Source organism: Suncus etruscus, chromosome 7, assembly GCF_024139225.1.
Source record: "Suncus etruscus isolate mSunEtr1 chromosome 7, mSunEtr1.pri.cur, whole genome shotgun sequence".
Taxonomy (NCBI): Eukaryota; Metazoa; Chordata; class Mammalia; order Eulipotyphla; family Soricidae; genus Suncus; species Suncus etruscus.
Genome location: NC_064854.1, coordinates 99,393,883 through 99,419,342, shown reverse-complemented (window position 1 = coordinate 99,419,342; position 25,460 = coordinate 99,393,883). Strand labels below are relative to the sequence as shown.

The following is a 25,460-nucleotide window of genomic DNA, read 5'->3' as shown; positions in this document are numbered from 1 at the left end:
AAGAAAAAGTTGTTACATTTAAATGATAAAGTAAAAAAAAAAAATTACGTGAGGAGTTCCTGCACACTGTCCCTTTAAAAATTTTCAATGATCATAATAATAGTAAGAAACCTACAAATTCTGCATCATTTCTCACAACTTAAAAACCAGGAGAAAAATATTTTGAGAAAGAAAGACTGATAAACTAGAATCCACATCAGGGCATCTACCTTTCTACTTCAATGAAATACAATCTTCTTTCTAGTTAACATGGAAGGCCACAAATAAAGGAGGTGCTCATAGAAATGGGATACTAGTACAAATCTCAAAGCTCATTATGTGTTTATAAGATCCACATCGTGAAAGAAACAAGAAAAAACCTAACCCCACACAAATAGACTATTTCAATTTAATTTTATTATGAAAACAATAGGAAACAGCAGCAGGGTATTTGATAAGCTCAATTAGCAGGAGGATCAAATGAAGTGATGACATGCTATTATGATCTCAGGGGTTAAGATGCAATTTTCCATCTGGCGAAATCTAGATTTCCAACACAAATGCTAACACCACCTGCTGTATGCTATTAGGCATTATCCTGAGCAGTCCCAAAGCATTTTCCTTACAACAGGTACCGCTTCGAGTTTTTATTTTACTCTGCAATATAATTGCTTCCCCATGAACAGAAATCAAATGTAAATTCTATATAATGGCTCACTCAAAATAGATATTAAAGTCACATCAACATATTCATTTACCAGTCACAGGAATAGTATGGATATCATGATTATTTTGTCTCTTAACTCATGAATGACACTGTACTACTGTTTTCTAAAGCCAGGCTTCTTAAACTTTTTCCACTTGTGATCCTGCATAGTCTGAGAAATTTCTATATGACCCCAGGAATATAGGCATTTAAAATAGGTATACATATCAAACCTTTACTGATAATAAGGATTTATATTTTGAAACAAATATGTTTAAACTTACAGGACCTATAGGTTGACACAGTTTGAGAGGTTAAATTCTAAATGACTTAAGAGTCAGTCCAACTGAGGCTCAAGAGACGGTTCAGTGGGAAAGTTGCTTGCCTTGTATATGAATGACCTGAGTTTGAATCCTATCGCTTACATATAATCCTTGGAGCATTTTCAGGAGCAGTCCCTGAGCACAGAGCCAGGAATAAGCCCAAAGCACTGCTGAGTGTGGCACCAAAACCACAAAAAAAGAAAATTGTACAATTAAAAACTTTAATTGTATAGTCCCAACCAATAGTCCCTTGCTCTCAACATGAAAAATTAGAGCATGTCTGGTATAATCAGGTCTATAAAACCTTTTCACAAAGTGAAAATTCACTCCATTTGAAAATTTACATGTTTTCTTGTATGACTATGAAAACCTTTTCCATTGCCATGCATACATACCAAATCTGAGGGATCCAACTGTGAGAATTTAGATTGTAACATGCCAAGATTTATGTTACTGGACTCTGGACTCTGATGGTTATATTTTTTTTTACACTCTAGATACTGGATTTTGTAAAGTGAGTGGTTAGCCACTGAACACACAGCTCTCATGGAAAGAGCCAATTAGGTTTTTGTCCTATCACGCACGCATACACCCATATCCCACAGTAAATAAACTACAGACACAGGGACGGTCAGTGCATAGCAACGGATATAACTTCTACTTTAACAACTGTTTTTCAGGATGCATCAATTTTTTTTTCTAATATAATGAACTTTTTGCCATCTGTTTCTCCTTCCTGAGCAAGCACATCAGGCTCCCGCTACAGATCCGGTTACTTCTTAAAGTGTTGGGTCGCTCTCATTAAAATTTATCCCCTCCCCCCTCCAATTTATTCTTCCTAAGCAGAAGAAAATGGAGCACAGTTTGCTATAGTGGAGTGGGGAGAGAGTAAGGATTATTGGGTCACTGTGAGAGGTGCTGCCATTGGTGTTGGGTTTGAAGTTTGAAGACAGAATGCATAAAACTCTATTGGAATCAACAACTTTGCAAATCACAGTACATAAAATTTTAAAAAGAATGGATGATAGAAACTCAAAACTTACTTGGCCTTCTGAATCCACACACAGTAGTCTGAGATGTAAAGGTCATTTAGAATGTAAGCTGGGTCGTTTTCTTGAAAAATTTTGTGAATGTCCAGTAGACACTTTAAGACTGCACTATTACCTGTAAGAAATGATAAAAAAAAATTACATCATCCTTAAGAAAATACTAAAAATACATGTTGCATGAAATCTTATCAGTACTAATAACCCCAATCATTTCTTTCCTTCAGAATTTTGAAAAATCTCAAATAAAACCCTATCAGTATTGTAAGCCACAGTGCAAAAACTTAAAACAAAAAAAAAACAGCCATAAAAAGTATCTCTTGTAGAAGCACACTGGTGGATGGGAGGCAAATGCAGGGGGGGGGGAGCAGGGAGCATTGGTAGAGGGACAGGTGTTTAAATATTGTATGCCTGGGGCCCAGAGAGATAGCACAGCGGCATTTGCCTTGCAAGCAGCCGATCCAGGACCAAAGGTAGTTCGTTCAAATCCCGGTGTCCCATATGGTCCCCCGTGCCTGCCAGGAGCTATTTCTGAGCAGACAGACAGGAGTAACCTCTGAGCACCGCCGGGTGTGGCCCAAAAACCAATATATATATATTGTATGCCTGAAACCCACCATAAATAACCTTGTAATGGTAACTTAATTTTTTTTTGTTTGTTTTGGGTCACACCTGGCAGTGCTCAGGGGGTTATTCCTGGCTCTATGCTCAGAAATTGCTCCTGGCAGGCTTGGGGACCATATGGGACGCCGGGATTCAAACCACCATCCTTCTGCATGCAAGGCAAACGCCCTATTGCTGTGCTATCTCTCCAGCCTGGTAACTTAATTTTTAAAAAAGGGAAAAAAGTTATGAAAAGTTTTTGTTAGAAATGATTAATGATAGAACTGATTGACAGAATAATAGAATTAATGATAGAATTCTATTAATTATAGAATTACAAAACACAAGTAATTCATTAAACAGAAAGAAGAGATGTTTCCTACTTGAATTAATATTTAAACACATAATAACTTTAATTAGCTCATCTTCCAATTCAAGCATTCAAAACGCCATGGAAAACTGAATTTGTTTTCAAAATTCTTTACTTATTTCTTATGCTAACAATTGTTTAAATTACCTTTTAGATGAGACGTTGTAGAGGAATGAAAAGGCAGAAACATTAAGGACACTGGTGGAGGGTGTTTGGCACACTTGTTAAGTGCACATCAAAAACATAACAGCTAACATAATTTGAGATATGTTACCTAAACTTCAATTAAAAAATATTTGAGGTCTGGTGAGACAGCACAGCAGTAGGGCATTTGCCTTGCATGTAACCAACCCACAACGGATGGTGGTTCGAATCCTGGCATCCCATATGGTCCCATAAGCCTGCCAGGAGCAATTTCTGAGCACAGAGCCCGGAGTAACACCTGATCACCGCCAGGTGTGGCCCTAAAACCCAAAAGAAATTTTTTTTAATTAAGGGAAGATAATTATCTAGTATTAATTTTTTTCACCTTAAAACTATTTGGGGAGGGGCTGGAGAGATAGCATGGAGGTAAGGCATTTGCCTTGCATGCAGAAGGCCGTTGGTTTGAATCTCGGCATCCTATATGGTCCCCTGAGCCCGCCAGGAGCAATTTCTGAGAGTAGAGCCAGGAGTAACCTCTGAGCGCTAAACCAAAAAAAAAAAAAAAAAAAAAACCTATTTTTTATTTGTTTGGTTTCTGTTTTAGTTTAATTTTTGGTTTTCGTTTTAATTTTAGTTTTGGTTCTTGGACTACATTTGGTGGAGCTTAGGGCTTACTCCTAGATTTATGCTCAGGGATCACTTCTGGCCATATTCGGGGGACCACATGGGAAGTCGAGGATGATCAAGGTCATCCAGGTCAGCTGCACACTAGGTAAGTGCCTTCTATAAAGTTCTGGTTTGGGGGACACACTGAGTGATGCTTAGGGGTTACCCCAGGATCTGCATTTCAAGAATTACTCCCTCCAGCGCTCATAGGACTATATGAGATTTCACTTAGCCAGCTGTCCTCCAATTCTATTCAAGTTGCAACAAACTAAAGGAAGTCCATCCTTTCTTATAGCTGCATAATACTCCATTGTGTATACATATCACAACGTCTCCATCCAGTTGCATATTGTTAAATATCTGGTTTTGTTTCCATATCCAAACAAATACCAGTTGTTTCCTGTCTTTTTGATATATATTTTTCATAAGTATGAGATGTTGTTCTGATTTATATTTCCTATTAACAAATGATGAACATTCTTTGAACGTTCTTTCATAGGCCTACTAACTGACCATGCCCTCTTTAGGGAAGTATCTATCTCCTATCCCCATTTTTTGATAGTCATTGGTATTTTATTTGTTAAACTCTTTTTTATTTTTATTTTTATTTTTTGGTTTTTGGGTCATACTTGGAAGCGCTCAGAGGCTCTATGCTCAGAAATCGCTCCTGGCAGGCTCGGGGGACCATATGGGATGCCGGGATTTGAACCACCGTCCTTCTGCATAAAAGGCAAACGCCTTACCTCCATGCTATCTCTCTGCTCCACTTGGCCTCTCTTGAGTGCTTCATATATCTTAAACATTAGCCCTTTATCTGGTACATGGTATGCAAATATTTTCTCCCATCCAGTGGGTGGTCACTTAATTTTAGTTTAATTTAGTTTGCATTTCTTTTGCCATCCAAAATTTTTTAGTTTGATATAGTACTGTTCTTTTTTTTTTTTTTTTTTTTTTTTTTGGTTTTTGGGCCACACATGGCGGTGCTCAGGGGTTACTCCTGGCTGTCTGCTCAGAAATAGCTTCTGGCAGGCACGGGGGACCATATGGGACACCGGGATTCGAACCTAAGGTGGTTACCTTAGGTTCTGGATCGGCTGCTTGCAAGGCAAACACCACTGTGCTACCTCTCCAGGCCCAGTACTGTTCATTTTTACTTCTGTTTTCTTTTTCAAAAGATTCAAATTATTGAGGATAACTTGAAGAACTTTCAACTTCCTATAATTTCTCCAGTGCATTTTATGAATTCTGGTCTAATATCAAGGCTTTAATCCACTTCAAATTAACTTTCATGATAGAGAAGGATATGGATCCAGTTTATTTATTTATTTATTTTTTTGCATGTCTATCCAGTTTTCCCAATGCCATCTGTTAAAGTGTCACTGACTTTCAGATGTGATAAAAGAATCATGAGGTAGATAATGACCTCTCAAAATGACAAAATTGCTGCCACTAAATTTTAATATAACTCTAGAAATTAAGTCTGAAAATGCGCAAGGACTCCTGTCATATTTAGTGGCTAATTCCTAATGCTTAGAATATAGTCTTACAGCAACAAATGTACAATTTAAGTTTTTAAGAATGAAGGGTAATGTAATTGCCACTTAAATCCAAGCAACTTCTTTCATCTCATAGCTCTTGCATGCCAAGTCCTGAGGATTTGTCCTTAGAATTCTCCCTTGTAGTTCTGACCTTCATTCGTCACATCCAGGGCAATTATACTCTGTTACCCTCATTATCTCATGCCTACTTTAAAAAATCTCCTTCAGGGGCCAGAGCAATGGCGATAAAGGTAAGGTGTCTGCCTTGTAAGCACTAGCCTAGGACAAACCTTGGTTCAATCCCCCAGCGTCCCATATGGTCCCCGAAAGCCAGGAGCGATTTCTGAGTGCTTAGCCAGAATGAACCCCTGAGCGTCAATGGGTGTGCCCAAAAAACAAAAAACAAAAAAAAAAAATCTCCTTCAGAGGGAGATGGAGGGCATTGGTGATGGGAATGTTGCACTGGAGAAGAGGGTGTTCTCTCTCTATATATAATTATATATTAGCATATCAATATATTATATATTTTATAATATATTTATATATTATTTGCATATATGCAAATACATAAATATATTATATAAACAAGATATAAATATATATTTATATATACACAAATGAAACAAACCAAACTACAAACATGCTTGTAATTATGGTTCTTAAAGATATGTATAAAAATATATCTCCTGGCGGCTCATCAGCCAGCCTGCTTTCCTGTGAGCTTTCCGGGGAGTCTGCCTTCCCGTGAGCCTTCCTTGGAGGTGAGCCGACACGCCCAGAAAGGGAGGAGCCACCGAACTCTGCTGGATCTCAGATGCCAGCACCCTTCTGCCTCTCTACTCTGCTGTCCTGCATTTTCAGCCTGATTTCACCCTTGGTGCGGCTCATCAGCCAGCCTGCTTTCCTGTGAGCTTTCCGGGGAGTCTGCCTTCCCGTGAGCCTTCCGTGGAGGTGAGTCGACACGCCCAGAAAGGGAGGAGCCACTGAACTTCGCTGGATCTCAGATGCCAGCACCCTTCTGCCTCTCTACTCTGCTGTCCTGCATTTTCGGCCTGATTTCACCCTTGGTGCGGCTCATTAGCCAGCCTGCCTTCCTGTGAACTTTCCGGGGAGTCTGCCTTCCCGTGAGCCTTCCTTGGAGGTGAGTCGACACGCCCAGAAAGGGAGGAGCCACTGAACTTCGCTGGATCTCAGATGCCAGCACCCCTCTGCCTCTCTACTCTGCTGTCCTGCATTTTTGGCCTGATTTCATCCTGGGTGCAGCCCATCTGCCAGCCTGCCTTCCTGTGAGCCTTCCGTGGAGGTGAGTCGACACGCCCAGAAAGGGAGAAGCCAGAGGAGCACGGTTGCTCCGCTCCCCTTCGCGACGGTGCACAGCATTTAGCCAATGAATACAATCACAACACGTAGAAAAACACGCAGTACTAGTGTGACAATGGGGAAACAACATGGGCCAGTGCCAGACATAGAGAATGAAGATGGCAACTCTGATGACTTGAACATGATCAACCACCTAGTCAGTCTCTCAGATAAGGAGTTTAGAGTTGCAATATGGAACATGTTCAAAGAACTCAAACAAAGTATAGAAGAGAAAACTAAAAAGAATCAGGAGAATATGAAGATAGAAATGAGAAAACTCCAAACGGAAATTTCAGATCAAATAACAGGTCTGAGAAACTCAGTAGATGAATTGAAGAAAAACATGTTTGAGATTTCCCACAGGTTAACAGCAGCTGAGGATAGAATCAGTACACTGGAAGATGAGATACATAACAATTACATACAGCAGAAGAAATTGGAAAAAAGCCTCAAAGCAAATGATCAAACAATGGAAAAATTACTCAAAGAATGGGAACAGATGAAAATAGAAGTCTATGATAAGCTCAACAGAAACAACTTAAGAATCATTGGAGTCCCAGAGACTCAGGAAGAAAATCTCCGGGAAGAATCAACAGTCAAGAACATCATTAAAGAGAAACTACCAGAGATAATGAATACATGTGATCAAATCCTGCATGCCCGAAGAGTGCCAACTAAAAGAGACCCCAGAAAAAACACCCCAAGACACATTCTAGTCACAATGACGAATCCCATAGATAGAGACAGAATTCTGAAAGCAGCAAGATCGAAAAGAGAAATTACATTTAAGGGAACATCCTTGAGATTTACTGCAGACCTGTCACCAGAAACACTCAAGGCCAGAAGGCAGTGGTGGGACATAGTGACAAAACTCAATGAAATAAATGCTTCGCCTAGAATACTGTACCCAGCAAAACTCACTTTTAGGTTTGAAGGAACAATACATAGTTTCACAGACAAACAACAGCTCAAAAACTTCACAGACTCAAAACCATTCTTAAAAGAAAAACTGAACGGCATACTTTAAGACAAGGCTTACCAACAAACACACCAAACTTTAATATAAAGATGGCACTAACTCCCAGGACAATTCTTTCTCTCAATGTCAATGGACTAAATGCACCAGTTAAGAGACACAGAGTGGCTAAATGGATCAAAAAACTCAATCCAACCTTCTGCTGCCTACAAGAAACGCACCTGAATAGTCAGAACAAACATAGACTCAAAATAAAAGGCTGGAGGAAAATCATCCAAGCAAACAACACCCAAAAAAAAGCAGGAGTGGCCATATTAATATCAGATGATGCAAACTTTATACTTAGGAAAGTAGTAAGGGACAAAGATGGACATTTTGTATTAATCAAGGGATATGTACAGCAGGAAGAAATCACCCTCCTAAACATATATGCACCGAATGAGGGGCCAGCAAAATATTTAATACAACTGTTGACAGATCTGAAAAATAATATCAATAACAACACAATAATTGTGGGAGACCTCAACACGGCATTGTCAACACTAGACAGGTCAACCAGACTGAAACCCAACAAGAATATACTAGACCTGAGGAGAGAAATGGAAGTAAGAGGCCTAGTAGATATATACAGGACACTCCACCCCCAGAAGCCTGGATACACATTTTTCTCTAATGTACATGGGACATTCTCTAGGTTAGACTACATGTTAGCACACAAAACATATCTCCATAATATCAAGAGGATAGAAATTTTGCAGGCTGCCTTTGCTGACCACAAAGCCCTGAAATTATATATAAACTACAAAGGGACACAGAAGAAAAATTTTAACACCTGGAAGTTAAATAGCCTCATACTGAATAATCAGTGGGTCCGAGATGAAATCAAAGAGGAAATCAAAACCTTCCTGAAAACAAATGACAATGGAGACACAATTTATCAGAACCTATGGGACACAGCAAAAGCAGTACTAAGAGGAAAATTTATAGCTTTGCAAGCACACATCAGGAAAGAAGAAGGGGCATACCTGAATAGCTTAATGACGCAGCTCATAGAATTAGAAAGTGCTCAACAAAAGGATCCAAAAATAGGGAGGCAGAAGGAAATAACAAAGCTGAGAGCAGAAATCAATGAAGTGGAAACCAGAAAAACCATCCAAAAGATCAACGAAAGCAGAAGTTGGTTCTTTGAAAAAATAAACAAGATTGATAGACCACTGGCAAAACTAACAAAGAAAGAAAGAGAGAGAAACTTGATAACTCGTATTAGGAATGAAAAAGGAGAGATCACTACTGATATGGTAGAGATTCAAAGGGTAATCAGAAACTACTTTGAGAAACTCTATGCCACTAAAAATGAAAACCTGGAAGAAATGGATAAATTTTTGGAATCTTATAATCTTCCACGATTGAATGAAGAGGATGTAGCATATCTAAACACACCCATTACTATTGAGGAAATTAAGAAAGTAATCAAATGTCTGCCCAAAAACAAAAGCCCAGGCCCAGATGGATTTACTAATGAATTCTTTCAAACCTTTCAAGAGGAACTACTACCAATCCTGGCAAGACTCTTTCATGAAATTGAAAAAACAGGAAAACGTCCAAATAGCTTTTATGAAGCCAACATTACCTTGATACCTAAACCAGACAGAGATGCTACGAAAAAAGAAAATTACAGACCAATATCGCTGATGAATGCAGATGCAAAGATCTTCAACAAAATCCTGGCAAATAGGATTCAATGCCTCATTAAGAAGATCATCCACTACGATCAAGTAGGTTTCATTCCAGGAATGCAAGGCTGGTTTAACATCCGTAAATCTATCAACATAATACACAACATCAACAGCAAGAAAAATAAAAATCACATGATCATATCAATCGACGCAGAGAAAGCATTTGACAAGGTCCAACACCCATTCTTGATCAAAACTCTCAGCAAGATGGGAATGGAGGGAACCTTTCTCAATATAGTTAAGGCCATCTACCACAAGCCAGAGGCAAATATTGTCCTCAATGGAGAAAAACTGAAAGCCTTTCCTCTAAATTCTGGCACAAGACAAGGCTGTCCTCTCTCACCACTTCTATTCAACATAGCACTTGAAGTACTTGCTATAGCGATTAGGCAAGAAAAGGATATCAAGGGAATCCAGATAGGAAAGGAAGAAGTCAAGCTCTCACTGTTTGCAGATGACATGATACTCTACTTAGAAAACCCCAAAGACTCTATCAAAAAGCTTCTAGAAACAATAGACTCATATAGCAAGGTGGCAGGCTACAAAATTAACACACAAAAATCAATGGCCTTCCTATACACCAATACTAATAAGGAAGAAATGGACATTAAGAAAACAACTCCATTCACTATAGTGTCACACAAACTCAAATATCTTGGAATCAACTTGACTAAAAATGTGAAGGACCTATACAAGGAAAACTATAAAACTCTGCTCCAAGAAATAAGAGAGGACACGCGGAAATGGAAGCATATACCCTGCTCATGGATTGGCAGGATTAACATCATTAAAATGGCAATACTCCCCAAAGCACTGTACAGATTTAATGCGATCCCCCTAAAGATACCCATGACATTCTTCAAAGAAGTGGACCAGGCACTTTTGAAATTTATTTGGAACAATAAACACCCTCGAATAGCTAAAGCAATCATTGGGAAAAAGAATATGGGAGGAATTACTTTCCCCAACTTTAAACTTTACTACAAAGCAATAGTTATCAAAACAGCATGGTATTGGAATAAAGACAGGCCCTCAGATCAGTGGAATAAGCTTGAATACTCAGAGAATGTTCCCCAGACATACAATCATCTAATTTTTGATAAAGGAGCAAAAAATCCTAAATGGAACAAAGAAAGCCTCTTCAACAAGTGGTGTTGGCAAAACTGGGTAGCCACTTGCAAAAAATTGAACTTAGACCCCCAGCTAACATCATGTACGAAGGTAAAATCCAAATGGATTAAAGACCTCGATATCAGCCCCAAAACCATAAGATATATAGAACAATACGTAGGTAAAACACTCCAGGACATTGAGGCTAAAGGCATCTTCAAGGAAGAAACTGCACTCTCCAAGCAAGTGAAAGCAGAAATTAACAGATGGGAATATATTAAGCTGAGAAGCTTCTGCACCTCAAAGGAAATAGTGCCCAAGATACAAGAGCCACCCACTGAGTGGGAGAAACTATTCACCCAATACCCATCAGATAAGGGGCTAATCTCCAAAATATACAAGGCACTGACAGAACTTTACAAGAAAAAAACATCTAATCCCATCAAAAAATGGGGAGAAGAAATGAACAGACACTTTGACAAAGAAGAAATACAGATGGCCAAAAGACACATGAAAAAGTGCTCCACATCACTAATCATCAGGGAGATGCAAATCAAAACAACGATGAGATACCACTTCACACCACAGAGAATGGCACACATCACAAAGAATGAGAATAAACAGTGTTGGCGGGGATGTGGGGAGAAAGGAACTCTTATCCACTGCTGGTGGGAATGCCGTCTAGTTCAACCTTTATGGAAAGCGATATGGAGATTCCTCCAAAAACTGGAAATCGAGCTCCCATACGATCCAGCTATACCACTCCTAGGAATATATCCTAGGAACACAAAAATACAATACAAAAACCCCTTCCTTACACCTATATTCATTGCAGCACTATTTACCATAGCAAGACTCTGGAAACAACCAAGATGCCCTTCAACAGACGAATGGCTAAAGAAACTGTGGTACATATACACAATGGAATATTATGCAGCTGTCAGGAGAGATGAAGTCATGAAATTTTCCTATACATGGATGTACACGGAATCTATTATGCTGAGTGAAATAAGTCAGAGAGAGAGAGAAAAACGCAGAATGGTCTCACACATTTATGGGTTTTAAGAAAAATGAAAGACATTCTTGCAATAATAACTTTCAGACACAAAAGAGAAAAGAGCTGGAAGTTCCAGCTCACCTCAGGAAGCTCATCACAAAGAGTGATGAGTTTAGTTGGATAAATAACTACATTTTGAACTGTCCTAATAATGAGAATGTATGAGGGAAATTGAGAACCTGTTTAGAGTACAGGCGGGGGTCGGGTGGGGAGGAGGGAGACTTGGGACATTGGTGATGGGAATGTTGCACTGGTGATGGGTGGTGTAAAAAAAAAAAAAAAAAAAAGAAAGTAAGTTGAAAATATTCATCTCAATATTTGAAAAAAATATATATATCTCCTTCAGCATTCCCCACTAGTCTTCTTTATTTTTTTTCTTTTTAAATATTGGGTCACGGGCCCAGAGAGATAGCACAGCGGCGTTTGCCTTGCAAGCAGCCGATCCAGGACCAAAGGTGGTTGGTTTGAATCCCGGTGTCCCATATGGTCCCCCGTGCCTGCCAGGAGCTATTTCTGAGCAGACAGCCAGGAGTAACCCCTGAGCATCGCCGGGTATGGCCCAAAAACCAAAAAAAAAAAAAATATTGGGTAATACCTGGTGGTGCTCAGGGGTTAGTTATTCCTGGCTCTGGGTTCAAAAGTTACTCCTGGCAGGCTTGGAGGACCATACGGAATGCCTGGATTAGAACCTCTGTCAGTCCTGTGTTGGCCGCTTGCAAGTCTTACTGCTGTACTATTGCTCTGGCCCATCCCACTAGTCTTCTGATGCATTTTTGTGGGGGAAGGAGAGATATAATACTTTTCTTAAGGCCTTTACCTGCAAGAATTGACACGATTCTATATATAAACTTGCTCTCAGACTCTTTTTCAATTGAGTCCCCATTCCTTTTCCTTTTCAAGATAGTTTATTCTTAGTTACCTCCAAGGCCTACATCAAGTGCTCATCTTTCAAAAGGCCTGGATGCACTTTCCTAGGTATCAGAGTCCTTTATCATATTATTAAGAAGAAAAAACTAAAACAGATGATTCTTCCCAGCAACTCACAGAAGTAGAACCTGTAGCTTGCTCAAAGACAGCAAAACATTTGTAAAGAGGGGCCGGAGAGATAGCATGGAGGTAAGGCGTTTGCCTTTCATGCAGGAGGTCATCGGTTCGAATCCCGGCGCCCCATATGGTCCCCCGTGCCTGCCAGGAGCAATTTCTGAGCCTGGAGCCAGGAATAACCCCTGAGCACTGCCGGGTGTGACCCAAAAACCAAAAAAAAAAAAAAAAAAAAAAAAAAAAAAAAAACCATTTGTAAGGGCCCAGGATCCACATTATTTATTTGTTTGTTTTAATTTTTATTGGTTTTGGGGCCACACCCAGCTGGCTCTGCACTCAGAAATCACTCCTGGATGGAGCTCCAGTGGCGCAATTGGTTAGTGCGCGGTACTTATAAGGAATCACTCACTCCTCGTGGGTTCAGGCACCATATGAGATGCCAGGGATTGAACCCTGGTTGGTTGCGTACAAGGCAAACATCCTACCCACTCACTGTGCTATCATTTCAGCCCCAGGATTCACATTCCTTTTTTTTTTTTTTTCTTTTTGCTTTAAACACCATTGTTACAAGGTTGTTCATAAAAGAGAATTTTCCCCCACAGATAAAGTTGCTCGTGATTGAGTTATATTCATATAATGTACAACAACCTTCACCAGTATACATTTCCCACAACCAATATCCCCAGTTTCCCTTTTACCCTCCTTCTTTCTCTCCCTCCATTTCTCTCTCTTAGCTCTCTTTTCTTTTTTGATACTGGTTTACACTACTGTTAATGAAGGGGTGTCACTTTATCCCCTTTTAGCACCCAGTTCTTGTCCAGAGTGATCAGTTCCAACTATCACTTTCATAGCAGACCCTTCTGTATTCTAACTGTACTCACTGCTCTTTGTGGCAAGTTTCTTACCATGGGATCCACATTCTTTATTGGGGGGGGGGGGATTTTGGGGCCACATCCTGTGATGCTCAGGTTATTCCTGGCTTTGTGCCCAAAAATTACTCCAGGCTTGGGAGACCATGTGGGACACCGGGGAATCGAACCACGGTCCGTCCTGGGTCAGCCACGTGCAAGGCAAATGTCCTAACGTTGCACCATTACTCTGGCCCCAGGATCCACAGTCTCATCTCACTAGCCCCAGTAATGATCCTCTGTGCTAGGCTACCTAAATGTTCTTGGCTCTTGTAGTCTGTTTCAGAGACTTTTATTATTCAAGAATTAAGCAGAAAGGGACTGGAGCAACAGTTAAGGTGCTTGCCTTGCATGCAGCCAATAGGGTTTGACTCCCTAGAATTCTATATGGTACCCTGAGTCTACTAAGAGTAATCCATGAGCACAGTGCCAGGAGTAAACTCTAGTACTGCATGGTAGACAAGCTAGTACTTGTTTTGGTAGCCCCAAAACAAAACAAAACAAAACAAAAGGAGTTAACTAGACAGTAAGTTCAAAGCACAGCTCATGACTTTTTAATTGAAAATAAATTTATTTTTCAGAAAATAAATAAATAAAATTATTTTTTAACTATTTCTGTGACTTCATTTGCAGATGGGAAGAATGTTAATAATGCACTGTGGCTCAATTGTCTGAGAAATAGTAAAGCAGGTCTAATATGAAAGAGACATCATGGTATCCTTTTACTAGCAGTAGTGCAAACCACAATGTCAAAGAGAGAGAGGGGGGAATAGAGAGAGAGAGAGAGAGAGAAAGAAGAGAGAGAGAGAGAGAAAGAAGAGAGAGAGAGAGAGAGAGAGAGATGTAAAATACCTACCCAGAGGTGTGGGGAGAGGAAAGATGGCATCAGGGTGGGTGAGACGAAAATTGTTGACATTTGTAACCCCATACCCACTCTTCCTGTGTAACCTTACCTACAAGAAAGACCTGCCCATTTCTGGGTGTGTTCTTTGGTAGGTAACAAAAAGGTTTGGCCTGAGGGGCAAGAGGGGATTTGCATGGATGGAGGATGGAGAAGGAAGCAGGAGGAGAGATGGCTGAAAGACAAGTTAGAATGCAGGGCTGAATAAGGATCCAGCGTAAATGATAGGCCACGCATGTTGGCCAGGGCCTGAATAAAGATGATATAGCCTGAAGCCTGCCTGTGAGTTTTCTATTCACCGCTATCCTGAAGCTGCAGCCCCGAAGGCTGGGGGAGGTACATACACGTGGTCCTGGGCAGGAGGAGAAAGGGGCCTCTATCACCATCCACCACCATCCAAGGGGCTGTTAAGCAACAGACATTGGTGATGGGAAATGTGCACTGGTAAAGGTTGTTATGCATTGTATGACTGTAATGTAACTCAATCATGAATAACTTTATCTGGAAAAAACTGTAGTATAAACAACCTTGTAACCATGGTGTTTAAATTTAAAAATAAATCTTCACAGAAAGTCTGACAAGGCCTTCCAAAACTACATTTGAAAGAACTAGAGAGATAGTACAGAGGGTAAGGCACTTGCCTTCCATGTAGCTGACTCCCTAGCATCACATCAAATCCTTTAACACTGTCATATGTGACCTCTGAGTATCACTGTGTATGGTCTCCGAATCCCAAGACAAAACTATTCTTTGGACATCAAAATCAGAGTTATGACCTATCAAGTAGTTAAATTTAATTTCACCAAATAATTAGTGTGAAGCACTCCCTAACTATGAACAGAGTTCTCAGTTCTACTACAATTACAAATAGATAAAATTAAAGGCAGAAATGGATGATAGGAGGAGGAAGCACAATAAAAATTGAGCAAAAGTGACAGAACCAAGTGAACTTTATCTAAAAAAAAAAATTCAGGGAGGGCCCGGAGAGATAGCACAGCGGCGTTTGCCTTGCAAGCGGCCAATCCTGGACCAAAGGTGGTTGGTTCGAACCCCGGTGTCCTATATGGTCCCCCCGTGCCTGCCAGGAGCTATTTCTGAGCAGATAGCCAGGAGTAACCCCTGAGCACTGCTGGGTGTGGCCCAAAAACCCCCCATAAAAAATTCAGGGAGAATTAATTCAGTGTTGGACAGTTATTATTATTATTACAAAGAAAGAAAATGTCAGGGCAGATATATTCCAATTTCTTTCTCTCTCTGTTGTCTGTGTGTATATCTCTCTCACTCACGTGCTCTCTCTCTCTCCCTTCTCTTTCTCAATCTCTTTCTCTTTCACTCTCAAACTGAGATAGATTCCAAACATTTGGTTAGAGCAGATGGTTCAGGTACGAAAACGGTTGTGAACAGGTGGTAGAAGTCAGTCTGTGACAAGGAGAAGGTGCTGGAAGAAGATAGGACAGAGGTACCAAAGCAGTTGTGGGGAATAGGAAAATTAGCTCCTAGTCCAGGGATTTTTTTTTATGAAGGTCAGATCATTAATGAGAAGAACTGAAATCTGTACCTAATGAAATAGAGAACTTCATTTAGGGACAAGTTTAAAGTGAGATTGCCCCACATACAACTGAGGCAGGGGAAAGGGATAAGACGCCAAGACAATAATGAAGGAAAGTGGATACTCTCCCAAAAGTTTTGATTCTTACTTAAATGTTCTTTTTCTTTTCTTTTGTTTTTGGGTTATATCTTTTTTTATTATTTTCTCTAAGCAAGTCAAATTGAGCACTGGGGGTGGGCTATATCTGATGGTACTGAGGCTACACCTGGATTGGCATGCAAGAATTACTCCTGGTGGGTTTAGGGGACAATATAAACTTTCTTCAAATTGTAATTTTGAATGAATGGGAAACAAAATCTAAACCAAGTTACTTTTAAAAATTAAAAAATGGTAGTCAATTTTTCAAAATTGCAGTTTCCATTATGTCTTTTCCAAACTGCTTTCACAAGTATGCTATAGGACAAATAAAAGCTACAAGTTAAAAAACAAAACACAAAAACACCTTTGCTATTGGCAGATGCCAATCTAGAACAAAAAAGTACATTAAAGCCACCCTCCCTCGGGCTAGAGACAGTACAAGTACAAAGGCGCTTGCTTGGCATCAGTGAACCACGTTTGATTTCTGATAACCACATGGTTCCCTGAGCACCTCCAGGGATGACTCCTAATCACAGAGCCAGGTATACTCCAAACCAAACACCCCCAAAAATAATATTTAAAAAATTATTTCTTGGGGCCCAGAGAGATAGCACAGTGGCATTTGCCTAGCAAGCAGCCAATCCAGGACCAAAGGTGGTTGGTTCGTCGAATTCCGGTGTCCCATATGGTCCCCCGTGCCTGCCAGGAGCTATTTCTGAGCAGACAGCCAGGAGTAACCCTGAGCACCGCCAGGTGTGGCCCAAAAAACAAAAAAAATAAATAAAAATTATTTATTGGGCCAGAGCAATAGTATAGCGAGCAGGGCAATTGCCTTGCATGCGGCTGACCCAAGGTTTGATCCCTGGCATCCCATATAGTCTGTCAGGAGCCTGCCAAGCCTGCTTGCTTTCCCAAGCCTGCCAGGAGTACATAATTTCTGAGTGCAGAACTAGGAATGACCTCTGAGCACTACTGAGTATGGCCCAAAAACAACAACAACAACAAAATCATTTATGAGAAAAACAGATGAGAAATAATGGGGGGTGGAGGAAAGGTCATGGGATTCAGGTATATCAGTGGTGTTAAGAAAGGGCAGAACCAAACCATAGAGACAACATTGAAATCACAAGATTCAAACTTGAAAAGGTGCCTATCAAGATGGCATGCTGGGAGAGGGAGGTAGGAATGGAACCTGGGACCATTGCTAGGGGTCGGCTGACATTGGTGGTAGGACTGATGCTGGAATATTGTATAAAATTCACCTATTAATACCTTTGTAAATCATGGTGCTTTAATAAAAAATTATTTTAAAAAAATCCTTTTCCAGGGCCAGAGCAGTGATGCGAGGTGTAAGGCATCTATCTGCCTTGAGTGTGCTAGTCTAGGACAAACCGCAGTTTAATCCCCCTGCATCCCATATGGTTCCCCAAGCCAGGAGCGATTTCTGAGTGCATAACCAGGAGTAGCCCCTGAGCATCACCAGATGTGGCCCAAAAACCAAAACAAAACAAAAAAAAAATCCTTTTCCATCAAAGAATATTATTGCCCCAGGGCACCTCTTGAACTCTTCTGGTTCCACTAAATCACTATAGATGACTGCTGGTTTTCGTTTTTGTTATTTTAAGCCTTTTTGTAGTGACTGGTCCATCTCTCAGGTAGCTAACCACTAGTCTAGCAGCTATCAGCAATGGGAAAAAACTGGCCATCCACAGGACTGTGGCCAGATGTCTCGGGATATCCCAGTGCCAGTTCCTGCAGACTTCATTCAGTCATGGGGTCATCTCATCACAATAAAAGACTGCTCAGGCCTAAACCCAAGAGAATGATTTCTGCTCAAAGGCACTTTAGGAAAGCAACCATTTCCAGCCAGTTCACTGCCTGGTCTAAGGCAGAAAAGAGAAGGTACCTCACGCGTAACCATGGCAACTATTTTCACCTCAACAAAGCACTAACAGGCCTCTCCAAGCCGCTAAATCCCCAAATTGTTAGGGATTCTCCATGATCGACCTCACTAAAGCCAATCCTATCCAGAGAAGAAAGGCTTCTGGGAACAAGATAGCTTGTATCCTGCTATTTTAAATGCAAACTGCCATGAACATTCTACCTCAGGTAAAAATAAATAAATAAACAAATAAATAAACAAGCTGATGACCACAGAGAAACACAATGGCAACATAAAGTCTGGATGGTACTATCAAGCAAGTGAGGATTAAACAGTATTTAATTCATTATCTGATCACTAGAAGGTAAATTAAGTGCAATGTACTTACAACTATTCTGGACAGCAGATATAGCAATGAAAGGTAAATACATTTTAAAACATGATAGAGGGAAGTAGACTACAGTGGAGGATATGGAGTTGGAATAGTATATGCATAAAACTCTAATATTATTGTTGTTGTTGTTATTTTCTATTTCGGGCCACAAGCAGTGATGCTCAGGGGTTTCTCTTAACTCTATATTCAAGAATAACTCCTGGCAGTGCCTGTGGGACCATATGGGGTGCCTGGATCAAACTCAAGTCAGCCACTTGCAAAGTAAGTGTTCTACCTGCTATATTGTCTCTGCAGCCCCTGAGGCCCTATTATTAATGTCCTGTATATCATTCTGCCTAAAATAAAAGAGAAATGAATGAATTAAATATTTTTAACAGAGACAAGATTGAATTATTCTAAATTAAAAGCCAATAATTATTTGAAATCTTCCAATTAAGCAGACCAGATTTGGCAATAATCTCTCACTGACAGACTAGCTTATGGCTGGAGGCATTTAAGAGATGTCTCTCATCTATAGGAGATTACCAGGCAACTAGGATGTGGGTTAGCCAGCACAGAGAAAATAACATAAATATTTACTACTATATATCAAGACCTAAAATTTCTTTTCAACCACTAGTACATTATAGCTGCTATGATTTTCTAAATACCTTGCATGGCCCTTTAAAGTACTACAAAATACAAGAAGAGAAGTCAAAAGTGATGAAGGGGGGCCGGGTAGGTGGCGCTGGAGGTAAGGTGTCTGCCTTGCAAGCGCTAGCCAAGGAAGGACCGCGGTTCGATCCCCCGGCGTCCCATATGGTCCCCCCAAGCCAGGGGCGATTTCTGAGTGCATAGCCAGGAGTAACCCCTGAGTGTCAAACGGGTGTGGCCCAAAAACCAAAAAAAAAAAAAAAAGTGATGAAGGATGGGTGGGGGCCAGAGGCCAAGTGGTCTCAGATGCACTGGTGGAGATAAAAAAGGACAAAACTAAATATCCAAAGTTAACATCTGAATCAAAATATCCAAATTATAACAATCTAAACTTAAAATGGGCCTGTTATACTGGCAGGCCACGCGGCAAAGGTGATGGTATAGGATGCATTCTGGGAGCATTGGTGGAGAGAGGTCAACACTGGTTGTGGGAATGCCCTGAATTCACTGTATGTCTAAAACCCAAGTATGAAGGACTTCGTAAATCACAATGGTTTCAATAATTTTTTTTTTAAATGTGGTAAAGAAAAACAAGGTGGCTATCTAAAAGATATGAAAGCTTTACCTGGCCCTTATTTGTAAAACTGGCTCAAAATAAAAGTCAACAATACTAACTTTTTTTTAAGGGAAGCTCACCAGGCAGTGCTCAGGGGACCAAGTAGTGCCAGAGCTAAAATCTGGGATGCCCTGCATGCAAAGCAAGTGTTGAGCCTATCTCTCTAGCCCAGCAGCACTATCATCTTAAACCCCATAATTTAGTAGATATCTGGTTGTAATTCTGAGGTTCTGATAAGAACACTATCAGCAAGGATAACAAATTTTTTCAAACGTTTACTTAGCTTGCTATATATTGCTTTTGCAGTGCTGGGAACTGAATTCAGGGCCTCACACACGAAAGGCTCACTCTACTAATGAACCACATAACCAGCAGAACAATCTTTAATACATTTTATGGGCTCAAAAAGAGAATCACAGAACTACCAAATTATTCAAAATCAAGAGTGTCAAAGATAAAGCCAAAATAAAAAAATAGAAGGTAAGGTGCTTGCCTGAGATGCAGCTAGCTGTCCCAGGTTTGAATCTCCAGCATTGTATATAGTCCATCCCCCTCCCCTCACCCAGACCCCCTAGTGCAGAGTCAAAAGTAAGCCCTGAGCACAGCTGTGAATGGCCGAGAGAGAGACAGAGAGAGAAAGAGAGAGAGAGAGAGAGAGAGAAATCAAAGGATAGTAATCTATTAGCTATGATAGCAAGCTTCTAATAATTAACACAGCATATGTTAAATTTAGATTTATAAAAGCTTCTTAATCCATTTCATTGTTTTTTAATCCCTGTATCCTCAGATGGCCACTTAAAGTCTTACATTTCCTAGCTGTAATGAGACACAGATACTGAAGCAATAAGTTACTACTTTGAAAACAAATGTACTGTACTATATCAATTTTTTGTTTTGCTTTGGTTTTTGGGCCACACTCAGCTGTGTGTTCAGGGCCTACTCTTGGCCCTGTGTCCAAGCTTACTTTTGGTTCTGCACTCAAGGGTCACTCCTGCCAGGCTTAGGGGACCATATATGAATGCTAGGAATTGATCCTGGATTGGCTGAGGGCAATGGCAAGCACCTTGCTTGCTGTACTATCTATCCAACCTTTTAAAATATTGTTATTTTAAAATATTGCTTTAAATACTGTTAATAAAATTATAAATGTTTTCTTTAAGCCAGAAACAAAACTAACATCAAACATATAAAATTAGCATAAGACAATATAATTTATAGGTGCTCCCTCTTGCCTGGAAGACATAACCCCTCAATTCACCCCAACATACCATCAAGCCTCAAATTGGGAAACAGTTTCTCTGGGACATAAGTTCCAATTAACCCCAAAGTTAAAGGACGTTTCTTTATCATACCTGGCACACCCTTCTATTATAGTAGTTAGTAGTTATCTCTCCAGTCTGTACCAAGCACTTTCCAGACTCACCCAAACCTACCAGTCAGGTCTATCTTGTTCATTTCATAAATGAGGTAACTGAGGATCAAGGATAAGAAGTTGGTTAAGATTACAGTTAATGGTAAAGTGCAGGAGGCCCTAGGTTTAATTTCAGAGATAGACACACACACACACACACACACACACACACACACACACACACACACACGCACAGACCTATCTGACCTCCAAAAAATAATTAGGAATGAAGAGCCAGGATTTGAAAATAAAATGGTCTACTTTCCAGACTCTATGCCATAAATACAGTGTTACTGCTTATCAACTTGTGTTGTAAGCTCCTTGTCAAGGGTTTTTAATCTACCTCCCTAATGTAGAATAATGTCTAGAAAACTATAGACAGTGTTTGGTTGCACTTCAATTAAGACCAGTGTTAATGTGGGCTGAAAAAAAACAGAACCTGAGTTTTAAACACTCAATCAAACTGCTTAGTGATCTGTAGATTTAACGATTCATGACAAATCTGGAACATACAATTTATACCTTTACATATTCTATTGTTTTCCCTGACAAGGAAAGAGTATAACTTGCCTATTTTCTTATATCTCTAAACCATCAAGAGTTCAAATAATGAATTGAAACTTCAGATTTTTTTTTTCTTTTCTGCTCTACCCATCCCTGGAAGATTTGCTAGTATAAATGGACAGCCTTGACATTAGCTCTATCATTCTTCATAAGTCGCTTGTCAAAGCAGTGGTTGTTTCACTTTAGGAATACATGGCCAAATGTCATCCAAATTACATAATGGTAGCATGAATAATGTCATTTTCTCTAGACAGTTTAGGGCGGGCGAGGCATCCAAGTTCAAGGAAGAATGTATAAGAAAAAGAGTAGAAAGATTAAAGAAGCTAAAGATGCTTGGAATCAGCTCTCAAAACAGCTGCACATTAAATCTATATTTAAAAAATGCAAAAGCAGGGGCCGGGTAGGTGGCGCTGGAGGTAAGGTGTTTGCCTTGCAAGCGCTAGCCAAGGAAGGACCGCGGTTCGATCCCCCGGCGTCCCATATGGTCCCCCCAAGCCAGGGGCGATTTCTGAGCACATAGCCAGGAGTAACCCCTGAGCGTCAAATGGGTGTGGCCCAAAAACCAAAAAAAAAAAAAAAAAATGCAAAAGCATCCAAAACTTTGTGATTTGGGGCAAGATTTTATTTGACTATTCCACCTTACAAATATAGTATAGGTCTCAACTAGATCATAAAAAAAAAAGAAAATGAAGCCAATCCTACCAGACTTTTGAGTTTCTTTTGTTGATCTGAAATATTGATGAGGGGCAGAGCAATAGTACAGCAGATGAGGGGTTTGCCTTGCAAAGGGCAGACCTGGGTTCAATCCTGAGCATCATATATGGTCTCCTGAGCTCACTAGGAGTAATTCCTAAAGAACGGAGGCCAGAGGAACCCCTTGAGCAACATTGGGTGTGGTGGCCCCAAAACAAACAAACAAAACCAGAAGTACTGATGATTATGTTGAAAATGAATGGAATCGGGGCCAGGCCGTGGTGCAAGAGGTAAGGTGCCTGCCTTGCTTGCGCTAGCCTTGGACGGACCACAGTTCGATCCCCCGGCGTCCCATATGGTCCCCCAAGCCAGGAGCAACTTCTGAGCACATAGCCAGGAGTAACCCCTGAGCGTTACCGGGTGTGGCCCAAAAACCAAAAAAAAAAAAAAAAAAAAAAAAAAAAAAAAAAGAAAATGAATGGAATCAAAACCTCACTTGAGCACTATAAATACACAGGCTGGAAAGTGAGGTGCATGCTGGGAAAACTGAATTATGGTTCTTTTTATTTTAATCACTGTCCAGTGAATATAACTTAGCGGAGATGATTTAATATAAATATATTAAAAAGTTACATAAAAAGTTTTATGATGTGGGGCTGGAGAGACAGTACAGTGGGTAGGGCACTGCTCTTTCATGCAGCAGACTCGGCAGGTCCCTTGAGCCTGAAAGAAGCAATTCCTGAGTGTAGCACCAGGGGTAACTGCTGAGCACTGCTGGGTAAGGCCCAAAACCAAAAAACAAAAACAAAAAAAATTTGTTATTATGCAATGAATATCTCAGAATTCTGACCCCAAATTCTAAAAAGTTAAGGGCAAGGGCCAGAATGATAACACAATGCTAGGGCATTTGCCTTGCATGCGGACAACCTGGGACTGACCAGAGTTTGAAACACACACCCACCCCTGCTTCCCATATGGTCCTCCAAGCCTGCCAGGAGCAATTTCTGAGCACAGAGCCAAGAGTTAACACCTGAACACCGCTGGGCATGCCCTCTCCCACAAAAAACAAGCAAACAAACTAAGGGCATTATAAAGATTATGCTTAGAGGTCAGAGAGATAATAGGTAGGGTCTTGCACTTGGCCGACCAGGGTTCAATCCCTGAAAACCCTATATGATCCCCTCAGCCCTGCTGGCCTGCAGGGAATGATCCTTGAGCAGGGTCAGGGATAATTATTGAGCACCATCAAGTGTGCCCCCACCAAAAAACAAACAAGCAAAAAATTACATATGTTGTACAGCAGGGGTCTCAAACTCGTGGCCTTTGTAGCCCTCCATACAACATTTTGTGGCCCGCGGCCAGCCTTCAAATATCACAGTATTCACGATTATTCGCTTACCGAATAATCGCAATAAAAAACGCATTAATAAAAAATCGCATTAAACATTCGCATACCCCGAGCAGTTCCGTTTGGGGCATGCAAATGTTTAATGCGATTTTTTGTGATTTTTTTTCCTTACTAATGCAATTTTTTATTGCGAATATTCAGTAAGCGAAATCCCTATGCGGCCCTGCCTCACCCCGACTTTGCCTCCTGCGGCCCCCAGGTAAATTGAGTTTGAGACCCCTGTTGTACAGTTTTTAGCTAATTTTCACCAAGAGTAAAAGTGATTATACACTTGGGACAGGGTCTGCAGCACTTGGATTCATTTCTTAGTTATATGGTACTATATGTAAATTTCCTCATATAAGTTAAAAGAGGAAGTTATTCAACCACTGGAAAAGTTACATGCGACAATGACCAGGTAAGCATTTGACATATGATAAAGGAGGGAGGAAGGCAGATCACTCCAGATCAAGGGCCTGAGACTCCCTGCAGTGGAGTGCTTCCATTGCCAAAATTATTCCCTAGGATAAGGATAGTCAGAGCACTCAAATTCTAGTCAAACGAGAGTACAGCTTCTTAGATGTTTTACTTCCTAATTTCCCCTTCTTCAGATCTCTTCAGCTTCCTGAAGAATACTCTCCTCTACTTCTCCCTTTAATTTTTTGGGGTTTGAGCTATATCCTGCAGTGCTCACAAATTACTCCAGCAGACCCAGGAGACTAGATGAGGTGCCAAGGATCAAACCCAAACTGGCCTCATACAAAGCAAATGCTTGACCTGTTTGTACTATCACTCCAGTTCCTAATCCTGCACATTCTTTCAGTAATAACCACTGCACTTCACTCTCCTTACTTGTCAAGTCTCTTCTCAACCCAATTCAAAAGCATCCTATGGCATCAGAATGGGGTAAGGTGCACGAATCCTATAACTCATCCCTTTACTTTGGCCAGGTACTGGTTGGAATGGAAATACTACAAATAAGGTGAAAAGGATAAGAGTTCTATTATTTATATATGTAAATAATATATTATATATTTTATATAAATTATATATAAATTAAGGTTTCTAGTTATAAATACTTAGAAAATACAGGGCATGTCTTATCTCTTTCTCCTAAACTAATTTGGATCTCATGCAGTGCTGCATTTCATTCTCAGGCCAGGGTTAAAAGAGACTGAATAGAAGCCTCACCAAAGTGGAAATGGACACAACCAAAATGTGTGAGAAAGGCTGGTGCTCAGCTTGTTTCGAGTCCAAATCTAACCTGATAGCCTACACCAAATGACCTGAGCTCTCAGACAGGCCATGACATGTATACTGCTCCCTAAAATCTTGACTTCATTTAAAGAAATTTTATTCTAAAGATACCTGCTTTTTAGTTCTCTTTTTTGGGGCTTGGAGGGATACACCCAGTGATGATCATGGCTGACTCATGGCTTTGACAAAATAGTGAGAAATATGTAAATATGATTTGTTTCCAATATGGTCTCATATAATAACATTTTTAAATTGAATTTCAGAATACATGACACGTATCATGAAATACTAGCTTTCTTTCCATTTTTATTCTTTTGGTCGCAGGTCATATAGGATGAATATGGCTATAAAAGAAAGTTCGTTTTGGTTAAAACAGGGCTATACAATACTATTTAATCAATAAAAATATGAATAACAGTCAATATGTTTTATATTTAGATATTGAATTCCATTAAAGATAGATCAGACACAGG

At 40.2% G+C, this 25,460-nt stretch overlaps 1 protein-coding gene across 1 annotated transcript in view; it reads right to left on the bottom strand.

Moving 5' to 3' along the window:
• SHQ1 (SHQ1, H/ACA ribonucleoprotein assembly factor) overlaps positions 1-25,460 on the bottom strand; it is a 141,377-nt gene that overhangs the window by 54,744 nt on the left and 61,173 nt on the right. The window contains exon 10 of the mRNA XM_049777015.1: positions 2,052-2,172. Coding sequence (XP_049632972.1) covers positions 2,052-2,172 — 121 coding nt within the window. The remainder of the gene's footprint in view (positions 1-2,051; positions 2,173-25,460) is intronic.